General features: G+C 32.3%; 1 protein-coding gene across 4 annotated transcripts; it reads left to right on the forward strand.

Moving 5' to 3' along the window:
* Positions 1-4,405: 4,405 nt before the first annotated feature.
* Positions 4,406-17,374, forward strand: LOC134712199 (dynein light chain Tctex-type 5-like). Of its 4 annotated transcripts, none has more exons than XM_063573536.1 (2): positions 4,406-4,597; positions 16,384-17,374. In XM_063573536.1, the coding sequence occupies exon 2, from the start codon at positions 16,402-16,404 to the stop codon at positions 17,014-17,016; it is 615 nt and encodes a 204-aa protein (XP_063429606.1). In that variant the 5' UTR covers positions 4,406-4,597; positions 16,384-16,401; the 3' UTR covers positions 17,017-17,374. The 4 variants fall into 4 exon arrangements, with proteins under 4 accessions (XP_063429606.1, XP_063429598.1, XP_063429589.1 ...); XM_063573528.1 differs by lacking the exon at positions 4,406-4,597 and adding an exon at positions 10,919-11,034; XM_063573519.1 differs by lacking the exon at positions 4,406-4,597 and adding an exon at positions 13,145-13,292.
* The last annotated feature ends 6,401 nt before the right edge of the window (positions 17,375-23,775 follow it).

Consider the following 23,775-nt stretch of genomic DNA (forward strand, 5'->3'; position numbering starts at 1 on the left):
TCACGACACTTACCAAAAAGGAAATCCTGGATAATCATAGGTCTGTTCTATGTTCCTTTAGAATTTTAAACAAAGGTGAAGAACTGGATCACTTCCATCACTGTATTGGATACATAAACACCATAAGTGTCCTTACAAACAACGGTATCATGCTCCACGAAACCTCTTTCTAAATTATTAACATCTATGTTATCACTGATCAAAGCCATGTTTAAAAATTATTTTGAAACGGCTTATTCCAGAGGTAGCGTGAATCAGATGTGGATATCAAATAATTCCAAAGAACTTTTAAAAGTAAAATCACAAAACTACTGAACTTCGAGGAAAATTCAAGACGGAAAGTTTCTAATCAAATGGCAAAATCAAAAGATAAAACATATCAAACGAACGAGCAACAACTTTCATATTCCCGACTTGTGACAGGCATTTTCAAATTTAGAAAATGGTGGATTGAAGAGGGCAGTCGATCTAAGAATCATTTATCTTGCAATAGTATTAAAACATTAGACTTTTCTACACTTTACACAGGTATTCCCCATTCCAAACTAAAACAAAAATTGAAAGAGTTGGTATTGCTTTGTTTCATAAAAAAGTATGTTAGACGTAGATACAAGTATCTTGTCTTTGAAGGGGGTAAATCCTACTTAGTAAAGGAGCACTCTGATTTAAACAAAAAATCCTCTGAAACTGACATTATCAAGATGCTTAATACATTTGTTATGTTTGGAGACATGTTTTTTTATCAGACTGTCAGAATTCCAATGGGAACCAATTGTGCCCCTTTTCTTGCCGACCTGGTTTCTTTCTTTTTATTATTAGAAAGATTAGAAGTAAGCATTATCCTCTAACTTTACTTTCCGCTATTTAGATGATGTTCTTAATTTGGTGACTATACTGATATATCCCATCGAACTAGGATACTTTCGCCCGTACAAAGTCAGGAATACGACAGTTTTTGTCCATTCGTTTTTGATGTGTTTTGTTATTTGATTTTGCCATGTGATTATGGACTTTCAGAATTTATTTTCCTCTAAGTTCAGTATTTTTGTGATTTTACTTTTTTCGGTACAGTTAAGTCTGCCTCATATCTTGACTTACATCTAGACGTTTACAATGAGGGTCGGTTGAAAACAAAAACTTTACGACAAAAGAGATGATTGAGCTTTCCAATTTGGAACTTTCCTTTTATGTAGCAACATGACAGCAGCGCCTGCATAAGGATTTTTTATATTCCCGGGTTTTTATTTCCCATCATGATTTTCTTGATAGAGGATAACTGCTCATAATGAAGGTATTTAACCATGAGTTCCAAATGGTGAAGTTGAATTCATCCATTCGTAAATTTTACGGACGCAGTCACGAGTTGGTTGACCGTTATGGAATAACCGTTTCACAGATGATATCGGATATGTTCCTTATGTCGTAAATACTATCTCCTTCTTTTTTCATGAATGTGACCTTCCGAATTATACTATTTAGTGGATTTGTAATAACCAAAGCAACACGACGGGTGCCACACGTGGAGCAGGATCTGCTTACCCTTCCGGAGCACCGAGACCACCCCCAGTTTTTGGTGGGGTTCGTGTTACTTATTCTTTAGTTTTCTATGTCTGATGTAAATTTTTTTGTTTGTCTTTTTCTTTTTAAGCCATGGCGTTGTCAGTTTATTTTCGATCTATATGTTTGGATGTCCCTTTAGTATTTTTCGCTCCTCCTTAAAGCGAGGCTCGGTTCTTGTACATCTTTCCGTTTTGAATTTACTTTGGTGGTCGGTATGTTTGTTATTTTACTTTTTATTAACTGATTTCCTGCTTAACGGCGCCATTGTTTGATATGAAATCCCCAAAGGTACTGTTCGAATAAAATATAAATAGAATATGCTGTTTTGTTATAAAAGATTCTTTGAAAGTCTTGAGAACCTAAAACAAATCTGATCAAGAAATACATTAGTCATACGATGGGATTATAAGCTGCTTATGACTTCCCGTGAACCTTAATGTCGTTCTTCGATACAGATAGTGACAAAGCCAATGTTTTTCTATGTCGAACCATACAAGAACATTTAGATTATAAAAATAACAGATGTAATAATCGATGTAATGTATCTCTGACAATTGGTTATATAACTAGTTCTAAAAAAGCTGAAATTAAGATTATAACATGAAAGACAAATACCCGAATCTATTTCATGATAAAAAAAAATTTTAAGAAAGATTAATACTCAACCTCAAGATTCATCCTAAAAACATTGTTCTTTTGTATTGAATATTTCTTGAAACAATATCTACAAATAATGGGTTTAGTATTTAAAAAAAGTAACAACAAACACACACACACAGAGGTTTATATAAAACTCAAAAAATGAATGAAGATGAAAAGAGGCGATGTCGTTTGTTTATGTGTTACATATTTGTTTTCGTTCATTTTTTTTTTTAATGTAAATAAGGTTGTAGTTTTCTCGTTTGAATTGTTTTACATTGTCTTATCGGGGCCTTTTATGGCTTACTATATGGTATGAGCTTTGCTCATTGTTGAAGGCCGTACTGTGACCTATAGTTGAAAAATGTCTGTCATTTTGGTCTCTTGTGGACAGTTGTCTCATTGGCAATCATACCACATCTTCTTTTTTACATGAAAAAAATTATAAACTAAAAAAAGAAAACTTAGAACAAACTTAAGAGATTTTAATATTGTGAAAATCTATTTGAACCAGAATCTATGACAAATGATAAAATTGAGAATGGAAATGGGGAATATGTCAAAGAGACAACAACCCAACCATAGAAAATACAACAGCAGAAGGTCACCAACAGGTCTTCAATGTAGCGAGAAATTCCCGCACCCGGAGGCGTCCTTCAGCTGACCCCTAAACAAATATATACTAGTTCAGTGATAAATCCTTGAATGTAAAATGAGACTATTTTACTTTTGAAATTATGAATTTCCCCACCTTAGTACCAATATACAAACTTCACCTGTATATGGGATATACATTCCCTAACTTATTCGATATTCAAGAGCGTGCAGCTCCTACTCAGACTTTGTAAAACGTAACCAGTGTCTTTGCAGAAATTTGATGCACCAGGGGTATGGCAAAGAACGTCTCGTCCTTTTTCTGAAAAAAAGTTTATCGGAAGGTATCAAGACCTTGTTGATAAATATTTCGTATCAACTTCACAAATAATACATGATATGATGGTCTTTTTTGCTGGTGTGTTTTGTATATGTGACTTTTTGTGTTTCTTTGGTACACATGACGTGGCTCAGTACTTTTATAGATCCCATCATTATGTTTTTCTGATATTATAATGCCATTACGTAAATGTCCAATTATAATTTTGAAAATACTTTGGACTGGCGTAGAGGTATTAACCATTTGTTGATCCTTGATGTGACTGTCATACAAGTGAGAGGTTTAGCGTTTTAAATACAAATTTAATGCATCATTTTCTACATTTGAAAATGCCTGTTCCATGTAAGGAATATAGCAGTTGTTGTCTATTCATTTCAATTGTTATTTTTTATTTGATTTTGCTATTTGACTAGGGACTGTCCGTTTTGTATTTTCCTCGGAGTTCAGTATTTTTGCTGTTGTTAAATGTAAATGCGAGTGAAGCAAATTTAAATATATTCAGAAAAAAAGTTCATCATAACATCAACTAAAAGCGACAATGAATTTATTTACTTCCATATTGATTTACATTCAATTATCAAATCAACGAAAAATAGATTCGTATAGTACAAGTACAGCGGCGGATCCAGTTTCAATTTTAAAAGGGGGTCCCAACCCAGGCCAAAAGGGGGTGATCCAACTATATGTCCCTATTCAAATGCATTGATCGTCCGAAAGAAAAGGGAGGTTCCAACTACCGGAACCCTCCCCCTGGAACCGCCACTGTAGTATTTCACTTTAAAGCTAAGTAGATATCATTGCGAATGATACAATTTCCGATGGAGTCCAAAGTTACGTAGAATGTTCCTATTTATCTCAAACTAATATGAGATAGGCGTTGAAGTATTACTCTTGAACTGAATTTGTAATAATCCCGCAAAAGTCTAATTAATTTTCATTTACACTCGAAAAAAGCAAACACTGTTTTTGCCGTATTAATATTCATCGGAATACATTGATTAATGCTGAAGTTTGTTCAGTTCATTACTTTCTAAGGAAAAATCAACATGTTTTCTGTACACCTACAAAGCCAATAAAGTAATAATAACGGTAATGATTACTTTTAACTAAGCTGACTTTTAATTGAGTCCTTTATTAAAGCGAAAACTCAATATTAATTCATAGTATGACTATTAGATTGGGGGAATGAAGTTGAATTCAATGGAGAAGTCATACACGGCTCATTTCATCTGATTTATATATATGGCTATTTTGAAGACTAACACTTCACGAATCTCAAGTATGTTTGATATTGATGAAAAATAATATCACTAACAATAAATTGACTTAGAACAGAACAAGCATTGATTTGTCGTTTTATGGAAACACTTCAGCCGCTAAATAAAATTGTTCCATCTTTTTTATAAGTTGGATAAAGGTCAAATCGGATATAGACGTTCAAAGGGATCCGTTCCATTTTTATTGGTAAGTTTGTCATGATACTACTTTCATTCATTAATAAAATGGGAAAATTATTAGACTTTAACAATCTTTTTATTAGAAATGTTTTGTTATCCTGGCGTCATATTAGTAGTTTAAAATGTATTTTCTAAAAACTGAATGATTCTTTTTTGTAATTTATTAGGGTGTGAAAACGTTGACCGATGTTCATTTCAGTGTATAAAGCGCTTTATAATAAAAATATTCGCACGACAAATGCTTTTACAAACCTTTAAAAATTCACAAAAAAAAAACAAATTTTATAAATTCATTCATGATATATAGTTTCTCTTTGGGTTGTTATGAAGTTGTCCTGAATGTTGAATTTGTTGAGAAATACAATTTGATATTGGAAAGCATCAAGGTTGCTTACAGCCAATCAAATGTACGGATTCTTGTAAAACAAACATGAAATGTAATTTTAACTTGAGAAGGTGGATAAATCTTAAGACTGCTGGTAAGTTATTTTGAAATAGCACTTGTATTTGTAATTATACTTTTTACTTTTTCGTCGCCATTGATTTTTTTGCATTATTTTAGTAAGATGAATTCATTGATGTCATTTGATTGAGTTAGGCCATTTCAATTGATATTCTATAACGTGTCTTTCTATGTTGTTATGTTACACTATTGTTTCAGGCAAGGTGAAGGCCGTAGTTACCTATTAAAACGTTTAAACCCGCTGCATTGTGTGTATCTGTCCAGGAACCTGATGTTCAGTGGTTGTCGTCGTTGATGTGATTCTGTTTCTCGTTTTTTTTTTTTTAAATATATAGATTAGATCATTGACTTCCCCGTTTGATTGGTTTTACACATGGCATTTGGGCCCATTTATAGCTTGCTGTTCGGTATGAGCCAATGCGCTGTGTTGAAGACCATATTTTGATAATGGTTTACTTTTACAAATTTTAACTTGGGTGGAGAGATTATATCTATAGACCGTTGGTTTCCTTTCCCAGTTGGAATGGTTTTACGTATGCCATTTTAGAGCCCTTTATAGCTTGCTGTTCGGTCTAAGCCTTGACTCCGTATTGAAGACCGTACTTTCATAATGGTTTACTTTTATAAATTGTGACATGGGTGGAAAGTAGTCTCATTGGCACTCACATCTTCTTATATCTATTGTCACTGAATAAACTTCATTAATTTAAAATCAATTTGCATTTCTAAAGAGGCTACAAGAATGCGGAGGCAACTCTACCCGTGAGTTTAAAATCAAAACTGGTAAATATCTACATACAAAACAAACACAATTTAAATAAAAACCGGTAATCACTTTAATTCAATACTGAAGTTTAGTATGACGTCCATTTTCATTGAATAAGTACACATTTCTGTTATGGGGCCGCCTGAAGCCCGTTTCCAGGTGTAGTACTTTCGCTCTTCTGTTGAAGATTCGTTGGTTGCATTCGGCTGTTTTCTGCACTGTGGTCGGGTTGTTGTCGGGTTGTTGTCACTTTGCCATATTCCCTATTTCCTTTCTAAATCTAAATTTATAACAAGGGTTCACGCAATGTTGAACTAGATAACACTAGGAAATAAAGCTGACCGAATACCGATCTATGATACCGGGGTATCAGGTTCCCGGATAAGGTAAGTATACACTCCTCCACACGTCGTGGTGACCTTCGCAATACACACAAGTCAATCTCAGACTACAGACAAGTATGAAAACGGGAGATATAAAAAAAAATGCCACAAGTCAACCTGGAGATACTGAATAATGAATTACCAATTGGGATGTTGTGTAAGGAACAACAAATTCATATAACTTATAGCTAGTAAACGCATCTACTATAATAAAGGTAGCCAGACTTTTCAATTCACAGAGAAAAAAGGGTGTCAACGATGTTCACATAACCTCTTGAGAAATGAATTAACTATCAAATTTAAATACTATTTATTAAATGAGTTATTTTTTATGTTATGGACTGTTTATGTATTAAACGTAATAAAAAGTTTTTGTCATTGAAATATAGCAAAGCTGTTACAACCTAAAGTTGTCTTTGAATATAGATCGAAATAGTGTTCATTAACCCTTGCCTGAAAGAACTTGTATCAACGAATTTATTTCAGGAACTCAATTTTCGGCTCTCCCTTGACACCATTTGCGAGTATGGTCTTGAGGAAACGATGATAGTCCGTCGGACGGGGACGATAAACGGCTGACCCGTGTTAAGAGAGAGCCATATCTCTTGCACGTTAAGACACCCTTGTAGATTTCGAAAAAGAGTAGGCTAATGCCGCTACAAGGCAGCACTCGCATCCGCAAAGTGGAAAGGGATTAATATAAGTTGAAAAACTTGTTTCCCAATCCACTGTAAATAAATATGTTTAAACTAACGAATTTATAAAATAAAAGCGGCCTTTGTTGTTTATCGTTTTAAAAAACAACGAGATGCTGTATCATGTAAAAGCTAACAAGACAACTACAATGTATCTACAAGAAACCTAAAATATTGTTGCTTATCGTGTTCATTTTGATCCTATTGTTCGAAGATAATTCAATGTCTTTGAAGATCACATTATTATTCCACTTTTAATACGTTCTCGTGGGTTCTAATTTCCTTTAATTATTTTTTTACATCTATAAAAATGTTCAGTTCGTAAACAGGAATCTAACAAATCGATTAAAACCAATACAATAATCTATACTTTATTATTAAATGTATAAGCTCTTACAATTTCAAAATACAATTGAACATCGTGATAACATGCAATTCCTATTTTATCCATGAAACTTATAATTATCAGATAATCTTAGACGCAGAAAAGAAGTTCTCATGAAGTGAATTATATTTTACAACCAATTGTAATATTAACGAGGTCCACTTTTATAAGGAGAATCTGAACTATGGTCTCAATACATGAGTATCTCATATCTGACTTTATATATAATAAAAAGTTATGATAATGGTACAGTTATTAATCTGATTCAAACAAGGTTGCACTTGATTGCATTTTTATAAATGTTCTCTTTCTCTTTTTAATAGTTGTGTATTCCCTTTGTTAATGCCTCCTAGGCTATTGTATGTCTAACGATTTCTTATAGATTTATACTACTATTATCATAGTCTGTCTGTTATCCCTTTTATTTACTGGATGCATTTTAATATTATAATTTATTTGAAAAAAATATAATATATAGTATTATATATCATAATTAATGTCAAAAATAGTTTTGCTACAAGATTTCATCTCCGCGTGTTGTGATGAATCGCTTCGATCCTTTCTGAATTTTGTGATAAAATACGTTTATGTTATAAAACTTTGTTGTTTATTTCGCTTTTATGGCTCTACATAACCAACCAATATATTTACTTCTTTCTTCCGAAGATTTATCTAAAAAGATATATTTACATAAAAGAATTTAGCACTATATTGTGTGAGGAGATGCGCTTTTGGTATCCCTTAATACAGTACTAATCATATATAATCTCGTCAATGGAGTACATAGCTATAAATATTGTTGTCTTATACATAATAAAAAGGTTTGGTTGGGGTGTACTGAACAGAACATTAACAACCAATACAACAATTTAATGGACCAAATGTATTAAGAATAGAGAAATAAGGTTAAAAAATTAAGAAAGAAGGTTCAAAGGAAATGCGATTTTTTTTATAACGAATAGACTCAAATGGTTTTGAAAATTAAACATTACAGACTTGAAGGACCCAAACTCAAGATCCTTATATAAGCCATAATGTACTCCTACATTTATAAATGATTTACTGTTTAAGCTAGATTGTATTTGCTTAACAGTTATATTGAAATATTGTACCTTGATATCATTTAGTCTATACAAACACTCATATGCACATCAATAATTTTTAATATCAAAATTGTTCAAGTTTTAAATTAAGATATATAACGTTGTAATTTTTTTAAAAGAAATTCAGATATCTGTTTGCAAGATAAGTCTTTTTAATATAAATAACTGAACATCGATTGGTAAACACACCAAAACGTAAGCAAACTTCACAATAAAACTTAGTTTATAAACCGAATAAAATCATGTTGCATTTACGTCAATTGACAACAACCCAACAACATAAAATAATCGAATGTCATGAAACAGTTAAACTAAAAGAGGGAAGATACTAGCTAGAGGGACATTCAAACTATAGATAAAAAATAAACTGACAACGCCATGGCTACAAAAGAAAAGACAAACAATAGTACACAAAACACAACATAAAACAATAAAGACTAAGCAACACGAACCCCTATCAAAAAATGGGGGTGATCTCATGTTCTACGAAGTGACGCAGATCCTGCTCCGCATGTGGCACCTGTCGTGTGTTTCATGTTATTACAAACCCTGTAAATAGTGTCATTCGGTAATTCACATTCATAGAAAGGGAACGTGATAGCATAGTTATGATATTAGGAACATATCCAATACCATGCACGGTAAAAACAAGACCGTTTTTTAAAACATATGTCATTTTGGCCTTTTTAACTTTTTTGAATTCGAGCGTCACTGATGAATCTTTTGTAGACGAAACACGCGTCTGGCGTATATACTAAATTTAGTCCTGGTTTCTATGAGTTTATTGCTCTTGCTCAATGACAAGTTTTGAAATACTTAAACAGCAACATTTAACACCAAATTAAATTCTCGAAGTACCGAATATATTTAGAAATGAGGTTGGTCACTGGGAACAGGCGAACATATATGACGGGGTTCATAGTAATTCTTTCTTTTTTAATTCTGACTTGTTTATAAAGTTTTTGTCTACCACAAAGCGTTACCTGCATGAATGAGACTGAACTCTTTTATTCGAAGTGCTGTCTAATAAGATATGTATCTTAAAACAAGTCATATACAAAACGTCAACACCAATAGTTAATAGTATCGGGAAATCAGTAATAACTTTGACATTATTTTTACCAATCAAAGAAACAATGCATGTTCAAATCATAAAATCATTATTCATCAATTCTTTTTATGCGAAAAAAATAGTTAGTCGTGTTTTGTTCATAACATAATAGTTTTAATAGTCAGTTAAGGTCTTAAGATAAACGTATCATTTTAAATAGTTATATTTTGTTCTATGATGCTTGTACAACAATACACAATATGGTTTCATGTAGACTTTGAGTGCATCTTTTTTTTTGTAAATTTTTAGGGTGTAAAAGCATTGACCGAAGTATATTTTGTATGAAGCGCGGAAGAGAAGCGCTTCATTCTTAAAATGTGCATATGGTCAACGCTTTTACAACCCTATAACATTACAAAAAGAAGCATTCAATACTTACTATTATATTTTCACTAGGATCATGAAAACACGATTTCGATCTATCAACTTTTATTCTTGATTTACCTGCGCACTTTATTGTAGGAGCTAGTGTCATCATGAATGTAACATTTAATTTTGAAATGAAGGGTAATATCAGAATGACGTGAGATTGCTGTTAGCAAATCAAAATAACATATTATAATGAAACAGACATGTAATGTAATTATTATGATTTTAAAAGTAAATTAGTCCTCTTTGAGTGAAAATATAAAAAAAAAAGATATGGTTTGACTGCCAATGAGACAACTCTCCACAAGATACCAAAATGACACAGAAACTAACAACTATAGGTCATCATACTGCCTTCAAAAATGAGCAAAGCCGATACCGCATAGTCACTGCTATAAAAGACCCCGAAATGACAACGTAAAACAATTCAAACGCGAAAATAACGGCCTAATTTATGTATAAAAAATGAACGAGAAACAAATATGTAACACATAAACAAACGACAACCACTGAATTACAGGCTCCTGACTTGGGACAGCACATACATACAGAATGTGGTGGGATTGAACATGTTAGCGGGATCACAACCATCCCCTAACCTGGGACAGTGGTAACTATAAAAATTAGCTGAAAAAGGTTGAACTCATCAGATAGATAAAAATACAAGTTGACGTGGAGTCCTTCCAGGCCATTAAAAGACTTTAAAAATTTGCTTTATGGTCAGATAAACGTTAACTTTTGACTTTGTTCAGGATTAAAAGATATGAGGCTGAAATATAAAATAAACAAATTAAACTTTGTATTGTTAATTTACATTTAAACTCAAAACTTGTATAATTTCATTAATTCTTATACGAGGAATTTATGTAATTGTAAAGTTTAAATGACTTTTGTTTTCTTTAAGGACAAAAGACTGTTTCTTGTTGACGCACATATTAATGGGCATGTGAAAATATTTTCACCCTCAAAGTGAGATCAATCTATTTGAACTGATTTTAAGGTTGTTTTAATAACTTGTGATGCCCAGACATGTTAATTTTTCATTTAAATCGTTAAAAACTTTAAGATCAGTTTAAAATATAAAACTTAACTTTAGATTTTAAATCAGTTTTCAGTTATCTCTGCATTCGAATGATACTCAGCTGGATATTAAGTTAACGTATGAGAAGGTAGGGGTCATTTCATAAATAAATATTCCGTTGACTTTTAAGAGTCGTTATCTTGTCGTGTGCTCTATATTTTTTTATTTTGATAATTTATTTTGCTTTCAAAAATGATAAAATTAGACAGCTTACGGTCATGTTTCATTGTTTTTTTTTTTGCTAGGCCTTGTTTATCTCACGTTTTATTACTCTAAAATTTGATTCTAATGCCATTGACAAGTTTTGTGTAGACTAAACTCGCGTCCGGTGCTATTTAGCCATCACTAAGCTAGCTTTTTCTCCCTGGGAAAACTGGCATTATTTCACTACCCTAATGGAAACAAATGATTGATTACTTAAATGCTAAAATAATTTATTTCATGTTGGGTACAAGTTGTGTTCGTTTTGTTGACACGCATGTCGCTAGAAAGGTTGGAGTCTTGGAGTGGGAATGGGACATATATGTTGTGTTACAAGGGTACCGTTTGCATTCGAAATATATCCCGAGTCACTTATTGACTCTATCCAAAAATCCGATTATTCGTACGGCATACATGAAATGTGTCCCTTTTCATATTGACTTTGGATGATAAAATATTACTGTAAAATTTGGAGACTAACACTTTCACCGAAGAAATAATTACGGCCCATTGGTATATGATGGGCTGGAAGTTTCATCCTTTCATATATTTAATACCCTGTAAACCATAGTTACAGAACTTTTTTAAAAAAAAAAAACGTTACCCTACATTAAACATTGAACTCTATGTAAGTATAGTGTCTTTGGTCGCTAGCTTGTGCATGTCGGATAGTATGACGATTTCATCACATATCCATGATACTCGTTTGGTAACGCTAAAGTTGAAGTTGAGACGAAACTGGATTGCTTCAGTTCTTCCTTCCGGAAAAATTAGCATAGGGGAACATGACTACAAAACTGTAAGCCAGGCAATGAGTTTTTACATGAAACAAAAGTCCAAAATGTACACTGTTATATTAACTGATAAAAACTGTTAAATGTTCTTAAAGGGTAATATGTAAATTTGCCAATAAATTACACTAATGAACTATGAGCTGCCATCTATAAATTCTGTCATTCATTACTCTCTAGATGGTATTATTTGTAACAACATTAACGTTGTTTATAGCGACATGCTCCATATGTACTTGTATAAGATTTTTTCCCTCTAAAGCTACTATAGGAAAATATATTACATCATAACTCATTCGTATTAGAAGTTCCAGATCATTAAAGGCATAAATACCAATACGTCTATTTATTGATATAAAAGTAAAAGTTCATTTAAAAATATCAAAAATAGCATTTCTTTTGCGTCTGTGATTAGAATTTAATAACATTTAGTATATTTCAATAGAAACACACTACATGCATCGTTTACTGCAAACTATGTTGAATACATTTCGAATTCTGCTTCGGACATGATACACCAAACATTGTCAATTGATTTGTGAATGGTTATCGATTAAACTCGTCAATTTCAATACTGAAGGAGTGACGTTTCTTCTCACTGTTGAGTGGGAATAAACAAGAAGAGCTTTCTGTTACTTTAAAAAAAAAAAGGTAAGCTCACAATTTAAATTACGTTTTAAAACAACTTAAAATGATTTCCATGGTATACATATATTAAAACTTAGTCTGAACTTATATATATGACAAAATTGAATTTACATTTGAGTAAAAATCTATCGAATAACGATTATTGTAACTTTTGTATAAAATAATTTCAGTCGAAAAAAATCAATCAAAATAGACACAGAATGACTTTATATACAAAAATTGATTTTTAATTTTGAACTTTAAATCTATCAAAGGACTATTATTTTTAACTTTATTTGTGCTTGATATTTTAATTTACAATCAAAGTTTTTAATTTTCAATCAGTATATCATTTGCTTGACAAAACTCGAGTGTCAAATTTCAAAACAATAAGTTAATAATTTATAAATAAAACTGTGTTTACACATTTAAAACAAAAGACGACCGATTTCCTTAACATGTTTTTGTACGTTTCAGAAAAAAAACATTTATTTAGTGTAATGTTGATCCGAATATGGACAAGAATTGAATAATTGAGTTAATAAATTTGTGTAAGCAGACATGATAATTTGTATGTTTGTCGAGATGTGCGGTTACCCGGGCTAGTTATGTTGACAGTTTAAACATTTATTTGATTTTATTAAACCTATAATCACTTTGTATGTTTAAAGTGCTAACCCATCATTTAACGTAAAATACCTGGAGAAGATACATGTAAAAACGGCAGGTAGGCATTTTAATTCTTTTCAGTTCTCAGTTTACAAAGTTTTACATATATCGAATTACTAACCAGATATAAAATTTTCAATCAAAATCAATAACAAATAAGTTTTGCAATTTGAATAAAATATGGAAATTTTCTTCTTTTGGATGAGTATGCAACACATGTGTATTGCGTTACAATCGAAGGGGAACAGTTATAAATAATACACGTTCGTTGTCGATTAGACAAGGGTATTGTTTATCATTGTTTAAATATTCTTCCGTATCCTAGCTTCACTGGTTATATCATGCAGACATTGGCAAATAGTTTTCAAGTAGTGAAATACAAAATGTTTGGGGCCGAGTTCGGTCGCTGGTAGAATTTAGTGGGAAAACCGTTTGCCTTTCAGCCTATGCACTAGCGCTATCACATATCTTCCGATACAATGAAGACTTTGTACGTTAGTGTCGCATAGTGACTTTTTGGACAATTGATGTACCAAGTGTCTTTTTGTTGTTCGGATGTTCAAGTACCATGCCACGTCCACTCTGGGTTTTTTTTTGTAAGATGTATTTTTATATGTATCCATCTGATGAGTTGCCTTTTTCGACTGATTTTCAGAGTGTGTTTTTATGTTGTACTGTTACACCACTTTTCGCGGTTATAGGAGGGGTGGGTACCCACAAACATATTTAACCCCGACCCACATCAGGAGACTGTAATTCAGAGCATGGTTGTCGGGTTTTTCTGCGTTACACATATGTTTTTCGTTCATTTTTTTGTACATTAATTAGGCTGTTAGTTTTCTCGTTTGAATTGTTTTTAATTTATCATTTTTTGTGACCTAAAACTGTTAATTTGCGTGTGCTTTGGTCTCTTGTGAAGAGTTGTCCCATACCAACTCTTCTTAATATATCCGACTGTGCGATATGGAATTTGCTCAATGTTGAAGACCATACGATAAACTATAGCTGTTAATTTTTGTGTCATTTGGTCTCTAGCTTGTCGATCATACCAAATCGTTTAAACCTCTTAGATAAATGTTAACTATCTTACTTTAACCGATATTTTTTCTTGATTATCATAATTAACAGTTAATTTCGCGGCGATTTATAGTTGCGATTTTTCTAATGCAGTTCAGCAGGCGAACGTATAAGAAAATATCATCGCGACTACTAGTGCATACATTTGCGTTGTTTTCTACTACAGAAAATAAATCACTTGCGAATAATTTGCGTAAAGAACTTTAATCATTACGTTTTTATAATATATTCTATCTCAAGATTTCTATTTTTTTTAAGTGGAAGGAAACTATATGCTATCTAACTTTTCCGCTGCTTGTTTTTTTCCATATTTTATGACAATAATTATTTCTTGAATTGTTATGTTGTAGCTGCTGGTTTCTTTCATAAATAATTAGGTTAATACCGAAGACCGTAGCAACCTGTCGCGTACTATAGTTATGCTTAGTTAGATGCCCTGAAGCGGTAAATGAGTTTGATACGCTTGATGTATATCGACGAAACTACGTAACAAAATAAATTCTGTTTGCAAAAAAACAACTGATCGATCTTTATATGTTTTAAACAATTTGTTTCTAATGACCAGACAACTCTCTGTAGAATAATTGAAAATTCTTGTTGTCTCATTGGATGTTTCCTGCTACAACTTGTAACACGAGTTTCCCTTTAGGAGTCAGAGAGAACATTTTTTTATCATTACATGTCATGTGTTAAGAATACCAATGATCATTGATGGCAGTCATTAAATTAGTGGCATTGCGTGACCTGGTCCGCTTTGTGGTGTCCACGTAATTCCGACTTGTCTTGCGTCCTCCTCCGACATTCCTGTGATAACAAAATACATAATCAGCGATTGTTTCTGTTCCTTTTCCTTCATTAACATTTAATGTGAGTTTATGTATAGATTATCATGATCAATAAACCACGTGTCATTCACTTGTAAATATATGCGTGTATAACTTAAACTTAATTTTATACATTGTTTGTATAGACCGAATATATATCAAATATTTATAGTCATCACCCAAGAGAGTAAATGTAAATCATTATAGATCCAAATTTTTGACGTGTATAATATATTTCTTGCTAATTTGGTTTTCTCACTTTGAATGTAAACTCATTATCATGCAGAGTTAGCTTAGTATCGTTCTTTGTCGTTTTGATTGGAACTTAGGATAATGTAGATGTGTCGTGTAGAGAAACGTACCAAAACCCTTGTTAAAGGTCATTTTCAGATAAATGGTTTCTTTTCACTCTACAAATCTCTAACAAAAGCAAGTATTCTAATACTAATAACAAGAAGAAGAAGTTACGATTCCTTTTGACAATAAAGAGACTACATGCTAATCTCCCTTGATCCCTATATCAGTTACAGAATAAAGATCTTTTGTGTGTCATTCTACTTTTATGATTTATGGTTAAACGATATCCAATTTTAATGTTTCGAATTTATCATTCTTTTATATATGACGATTCAATATAATTATTTGTACAACACTTAAAAATCATAGTCGAGCAACAAAACGTTTTACATTTTCATTTTTATGTAGGTAGTAGTGATTTTTATACAAGATCACAATTTTACTTTATCTTAATAAAAATCCCTCTGTTTTGATGTTAAAAATGGCAAGACGTTTCTTTAATCGTTCATAAAAAGTTTTGCATTTGATAGAAAAAGTAAGTTACGAATTCATATAACCAATCGTTTTACAAACAACCAACTTTTCAAGTTTTCATAATCATTCAACTAAATACATCAATGTATTATAACTTTCTGAAAATCTTATAATAACTTCTATTAATTTTGTATTAGTATTGGTAGATATAATCCCATTATTTTTATACAACTAGATAATTGGTTTTAATTGTTATAAACATACTTTGGTGTTACAACCAAACTATACATATAGGAGAAAAAATAAACATGATTTGCCACTTCTTTTTCCAACCTTTGCATTGTATGGCTGTGAGTGTTTATTTATTGTTTTATTTGTTAGTTTTACTTATGCAAAACTACAGATGTTAATACAAGGTGAAGAAGTAAGTCCGAGAGTCTGTTTGAATTTTAATAATTTTGTTTAATGTATTTTCAGATCGGATAGAATTTATAAATGGCTAGTTTGACTGTCGAAGCGCTAAAGCAGCATCAGAACGATGATATTCCTAAAACGCATAAATTGTCCACAGCGCACAGAGACGGAAGTGACGGGATCGGACCTTCAATTAGTGGTCCAAGTCTTAGGCGTTACTCAAGGTTGGAACCACGACCAAGTGTACAATATGGCGCTTCAGGAAGACGCATGTCTCAGGTTTCTAGAACGAGTATCTCAGGAACTTCATTAGGCGCCAAACTTGTGATACCAGTCAAAATACAAAACACGTATAGACTAGAACCTCAACAAACGGAGAAATTTAACGCAGAATCGGTTCAAAAAATGATGACTGGAGTCTTATCATCTTATTTAGACGGCGAAGTGTACGATCAGAAATTGTGTGCGAAACATTCTCAAGAATTGTCGGATGTAATTAAAAAACGTGTGAAGGAATTAGGATTTCCTAGATATAAACTTGTGTGCAATGTTATGATTGGTCAAAACAGTAATCAAGGACTACATTATTCTAGTCGTTGTTTGTGGAATAAAGAAACAGATAACTACGCCGAGGCCACTTATTCGAAAGGATCACTGTTTGCTGTAGCGACAATGTTTGCAACTTACTTTGAGTAAACATCGAAGATAGTTTAGAGATTTGTGTTTCTATTGACTCTAACACACACATGTTTTAAATGCACTTCGGTTTTGTTTGTTCATTGCATAACCGTAAATTTAAGGATATTATTAGGAATTATGGATAAATTGTTAAATGAACAAATACAAATTGTGATATGCTTTTTATTCCGTCCAAGTATTTAATTGCTAATTGTGAAAATAATTCAGACTATAAGTTAGTAATATCGACGTTTCAAATAGTTATTGCTGTTAAAACACTAAAAATTGGTATGCATAGCAATACATATTCAGTCTAAAACATATGTCAATAAATGCATTGTTTACAATGATTCGACTATTAAATAGTTTTATAGTTTATAGGTCTTGGACAAACAAGGTACGATTTTAAACCCTGGTGCACGTATACGTGACAAATTTAATTTCATAAAATTACAAGTTTAGCGAATTTAAAACGTTTGTAGCCAATATTTGATTAATTTGTGTTCAATAAACCTCCATGCTAATCCATTACCTATGTACAATGTTTGCATACTGAAATATTAAAGTCAATTGTGCAAACTTCATATTGCTTTCCAGACACACTCAAATTCTCAAGTATCAAATTACCATAAGGTTGTATTTCATTTTAAGCCATAAATCAACACACCATATATTTTTAGTTTCTTTTCGTAATTTTATTTGGTTTATAAACAACTTGTTACCGGGTGCGAAATTGTATTCGAAACAGTTTATTGGTATTTTGACAACCCTTACATAAAAAAAAACCTACTTCACATGCTATTTGTCTTAATACGACAGGAAAAGGAACAGATCTGCTAATAATTCAGCAGTTAGTTTTCATTGATGACTGTGTCAATTATTTAAAATGAAAAAAAAGCCGAAAGGAAAAAATGTATTCCTCATTACTCAACTTATAGTTGTAATATCCTCGCTTCATTGGAATGTATAGATCAAGGTATTTGGATTGGTTTATAACATGTCACCCTACGACTTTGATTAATATCAGTGTGTGTGCCATTTATTATGAAAAGGGATGTGCAAATCTAAACAATTTAAGAATTCAAAGTTTAATTTCTGATGCTCAGATATTAGACGTATAGGTGATTTAATTTCCCAATAGTTGATAAAGTTTAATGCAATAAGTATTCATCTCTTCATTCAGTACATTTGAACTATATATCTAAACTTAATATACTATTTAATGAAGTACAGGCTTGGTCGAGTTACAGAAAACTTAATATACTATTTAATGAAGTACAGGCTTGGTCGAGTTACAGAAAACTTAATATACTATTTAATGAAGTACAGGCTTGGTCGAGTTACAGATTCATTTTCTGTCAAGAACAGACTTGCACTTTTCTTGTTGTCTGGCTATTGCTGAATACAAGCTACAAAAAACCTGTAATACGTCTGTAAATAATGATGTTACCGTTTGTATTGTTAAAGTTATTTAAACATATTAAATTGTTTCTAGTATAACTAGGGTATCACCTTCCCAATAGCCAGTACTTTGGTACTGTCATGAAAATACGGATTTCGTTCAAATAAAATTTGCTGTTACAAAAATTTTGAAATTATTTAAAATTAAGGAAAAAAATCAAGGAATGCATCTCCGTTCTGCAAACTCTGGGGCCTGTTTATTGAAACTGCCCCAATAATTTCTTAGGACAAATAAGATAAAGTTAGGACCGACTTACGATATGTTTCAGCATGAATATCGAAGTTATTTTATGAGTGTCTTAGCTAGGACGTCTATAAACCCGCTGTTCTAAGTATTGACTTATAAGAAAATAGAACATTTAATTTAACCAAATACTACAATTTAAGGAGGTTCGATATACGGTTGCAAGATAACAAGCTTTTCATTTCACCAGTATATGTTGATAGGGGATTATAAAAGGAACCGAAAGAGCAAAATAAAATACAAAAATAGGTTCAATATGCTTGTTTTTGAGGTACATAGAAATTTTGTCGGGAAAATTTTCTCTCTTGATTTTTCATAGCTAAAATATCATTGACATGTGCTCAAAAACAATTGATAAAATTGCAAGGATTTTATAAGACTTTTACTAGGGTTCGTGTTGTTTATTCTTTAGTTTTCTATTTTTTGTCATGTGTAGTTTGTTTGTTTGTCCTTTTTATTTTTAGTCATGGCGTTGTCAGTTTATTTTCGATTTATGAGTTTGACTGTCCCTCTGGTATCTTTCGTCCCTCTTTTAAAGATGGCTCATACTTGTGCATGTAGAAGATTTATAAAAAGAAAAATGGGGTCAATGGCTAAAAACATTATGGACAATTTTGTGTCTTGTCTTCTTGAAAAGAAATAGTCAATTTGTTTATTTCAGCATGTGATAAAAATGATCCTGTCCAAATTCCATGTGCTCTGTAGACCCTGATTCCATTTTTCTCATATTTACGTCGGTAGGGGCATTCACACCATTCCTTTTGTGGGATTTTAATGTTTGCTTTAGAAAGCAAAATATTTAAAGGCAAAATCAAAGTTCAATTGAATGCTGAAGAGGATACTGTTGTACCAACTGAAGGACTTGCTGTTGAGCAAAATGTTGAGACCATTGAGAACACAACAGTTGTTAGCATACCTGATGCCCAGATATTTTCGTGTCCTGAAAATGGATGTGTGAAAATATATAGATCATTCAGTGGATTAGAGGCACATGTGTTATTTGGGAGACCCCGAGGATTTCGTCAGCTCAGTAGTCAGTACTACGGTACTGACATGATTTAAGAATCTTTTCTAAAATTGTCCGTTTATAATTTTTGAAAACTCCCTCAGGCAAAGTTAACTTTATATGAGTGTTACTATTTATTTTCAGTATTTTTGAGCTCTTCAACGGTTTCGGTACTTATACATGTTCGGATCTCAAATATTTGGCTTAGAGCGTTCCTGATGATTTAAAATCCAGAAAAGCGCTTTGCACGCTTATAATTATTAAACGTGATGATTACATTTTTTTAGAGCGGAGATCTACATATGATGAAGTAAGAATACAGTGGACATCAATTTGTAATGAGGTATGTGTTACCTTAAAAACACCACTGTGTCAAGTAGGCAATGAAGTTGAAGCATCCATTGTTGAACTAACATTGGACGGGGATTGAAGAAAGATAAGACACAAAGATTTCAACAACATGTAAATAATTATCTTATTAGAATATATAAAGAATGAGAGCTTACAGCAAAATAGCAAACTCACAAAATGTAGCTAGTCAAATACGTACTTTTCAAACTAACAGAATGTTTTCAAACCTCACAAATAACAGTTTTTTTTCAAGACTTGCTGCAAAGTAGTTTCACTTGACAAGAACGACAGAATTTACGATGGAGACTTACTTGCTGTTTCTGCTTTTGTTGATGAAGCTTCAGTTTAGCAGTTTTATTGAAGGAATCTTATAGTGCAACCAATTGTATATATTGATTTTTTAACCTGAAAAGTGCAAGTTATGGTATAACATTACATGTCTGTTTGTCTGTGAACAACTTTTGTTTTGTAGGATTATTTCAGTTTGCCTGGACTAAATTTTATCAAACATCAGCACAGTGTCTAGACCAATAACAGAAAGCTTCCTATTGTTTTTTAAGGGTTCAATATAAAGATAGAATGTAATACTAAATGAATTATGACACAAATAATTAATTATTGGCTGATAGAACTATAAAGTCATGAAATTAGGAATAGTGTTAAGATAATTTTATTGTTTCAGAAAGTAGTTGAGTTTTTTTTTTTTTATAAAGTTTTCCTGTTTAAGCCAGTTTAATGTTCAGCATATTTTGTATCACAATGATTCTTTAAGTGGTACCCAACACCTTGCGTAAAATTATTTTGGCTGGTTTAATTTTTATAAAATTTTAATATAATAAATAAAGTCGAAATCGTACAATTGCACCTAATACTGAATACATGACTATGCAGCATAAATAGAATATATATATATCAGAGCCGTTTTTGAAACTGGCATATATATATCTGTCACAAACTAAATGACAAAAAAAAAAAAATAGGAATATATAAAGAAATTAGCAAAATGAATTATCTCCAAATTATTCTACCAGCATTCAAATTTAAACTAAATGAAGCATTTATAAAAAAAAGATTTTACTTTTATGTCATAATTGTTACAAATTATCCCAAAAAAGCAAAAAAAATAGGGGTTTAGTATTATTTTGTCATGAAATTTCAGAAATTGGCACATTTTATTGTTTTGGTTGCTATGGTTACCATGGTACTGACATTCAATTTTTTTTTAACTAAATTTGCTTCATGGTGGGACATGACATCTTCAGGTGAAATTTTATCACCCCCTGCATGATTCTGACATGGAGCTGTACTTAAATGAAATTTTTAAGCCACTCATTAATATATATATTGAAAAGCAAAAAAAATCATTGATGAAAGATGTGAGCAAAAAATACCAGGTGATTGATTCAGGCTCTTGACAGACTCTTGTTAGTTTATAGCTCTTCATTCTTACAATAAGCTTTGGATTTAAAAATTTAGGCCTCCAGCATCACTGAAGAGACATTGATTGTCGAAATTGGCATCTAGTGCAGAAAAATTAGTACCGTTTAAATGATAAGGTTTTTCTACCTCAGTAATAGATTACCTTAGCTGTAGAATTTTGGTCCTCAATGCTCTTCAACTTCGTACTTTATGTAGACTTTTAAAACATTTTTGATTCGAGCGTCACTGATGAGTCTTTTGTAGACGAAACACGCGTTGGCGAAGTATTAAATCGTATTCCTGGTACCAATGATAAGTTTATTTCTAACATAAATCAAATGGAGACGATTCCATAGTATGTAAATCAATGAAATTGGCAATGAAAATCCAAAGATGCTGAAGAGCACTACACCTCTACAATGTTGGTTTATTGATACACGGAGTAGTAAATTTTACATGAATGCTCACGAGGAAAAATTAGCAATGCAGAAAATAAGTATGTCGTGTAATACAGACTGTCCGGGATGAGGGTCGGTCATTAGGACTGCTACTGGGTCGATGCCACTGCTGGTGGACGTTTCGTCCCAGAGGGTATCACCGGCCCAGTAGTCAACACTTCGGTGTTGACATGAATATCAATATTGTGGTCATTTTTATAAATTTCCTGTTTACAAAACATTGAATTTTTCGAAAAACTAAAGATTTTCTTATCCCACGCATGAAATTTTGGATCCTCAATGCTCTTTAATTTTGTACTAGTTTGGCTTCATAAATATTTTGATATGAGCGTCACTGATGAGTCTTATGTAGATGAAACGCGCGTCTGGCGTACTAACTTATAATCCTGGTACCTTTGATAACTATTGAAAGAGGGACGAAAGATACCAGAGGGACAGTCACACTTATAAATCGAAAATAAACTGTCAATACCATGGCTAAAAATGAAAAGGACAAACAGACAAACAATAGTACACATGACACAGCAAAGAAAACTAAAAAAATTATAACACGAACCCCAACCAAAAACTATGGGTATTCTCCGGTGCCCCGGCAGGGCAAGCAGATCCTGCTCCACATGTGGCACCCGTCGTATTGTTTATTAGATAAAAAAAAATCCGGTAACTAGTCTAATTCGGTAGGTCACATTCATGAAAGGGAAGGAGATTGGAGTAACGACGTAAGGAACATACATATCCGATATCATTTGTGAAACGGTTATTCTATAACGGTCAACCAACTCGTAATGGCTTCCGTAAAAATTACAAAGTGATGATTTCAACTTCACCATTTTGAACTCTTGATATAATAGCTTCCTTCTGAGCAACAACCCTCTATCAAGAAAATCATGATAAAAAATGCAAGTACGGGAATATCGTATCAATGGGGAGATGAAAAATGAGTATATATTGTCGTAACTACAATCCACATTCTTTTTCATCACGAATGTGACCTCCCAAATTAGACTATTAAGCGGGTTTTAAATCACACAGGATCTGCTTACCCTTCCGGAGCACATGACATCACCCCCAGTTTTTGGTGGTTTTTTTTATATGTTGTGTCTTGTCTACTTTTTTTTTTGGCCATGGCGTTGTTTGTATGCGTAAGTTGAAGATACCAATTCCGGTTTTTACTAAACGGCGAAATAGTGAATTTGACTTTCTATTTTGGATAGGGACTTAACTGTTTCTATCAACAAGCCACCTACGAATACTTCAATGAGTTTAAGCTAGGGTTTGCTGTAACGTGCATGGCACTGTACTCTCTCCACATTGAATTTTAAGAACTAAATCTGACCAGACGTGGCAGCGTACTTATAAATCCAACAACTAAACAGACGTCCATGTTTGGAAAGGGTTACTGTAAACCAACTTATTTTCGCGTTTTACCCTTTGTAAACTATTTCGCAGCTATTTAATTTCGCGATTTTCTAGTTTCTGGATTTAGTTTAATAAGGAAAGATCTAAGTTTTACATATTCGCCACGATTTATATTCGCGTTAATTTTCTACTCGCGATAGTCGCGAAAATAAATCGTTTGCGAAAATAAGTTGGTTTACAGTATGTTGACGGTAAGAAGAAAACCAAAGCTATCATGGGTTTTCGAGTACTAGTACAAAAAAATGACTCGAAAAATTTATGACCGCCATATCTCTATTCCCCAGTAACATCGGGAAATTTTTGTTCAGAATTTCAAATTCAATTAAAATAATACTATATTTATTGTAAAATAAAAAAAAGAAAATCACAAAAATACGGAGCTCAAAGGAAAATTCAAAATAGAAATTCCCTAATCAAAT

The sequence above is a fragment of the Mytilus trossulus genome, chromosome 1 (genome assembly GCF_036588685.1).
Source record: "Mytilus trossulus isolate FHL-02 chromosome 1, PNRI_Mtr1.1.1.hap1, whole genome shotgun sequence".
NCBI classification, from domain to species: Eukaryota; Metazoa; Mollusca; class Bivalvia; order Mytilida; family Mytilidae; genus Mytilus; species Mytilus trossulus.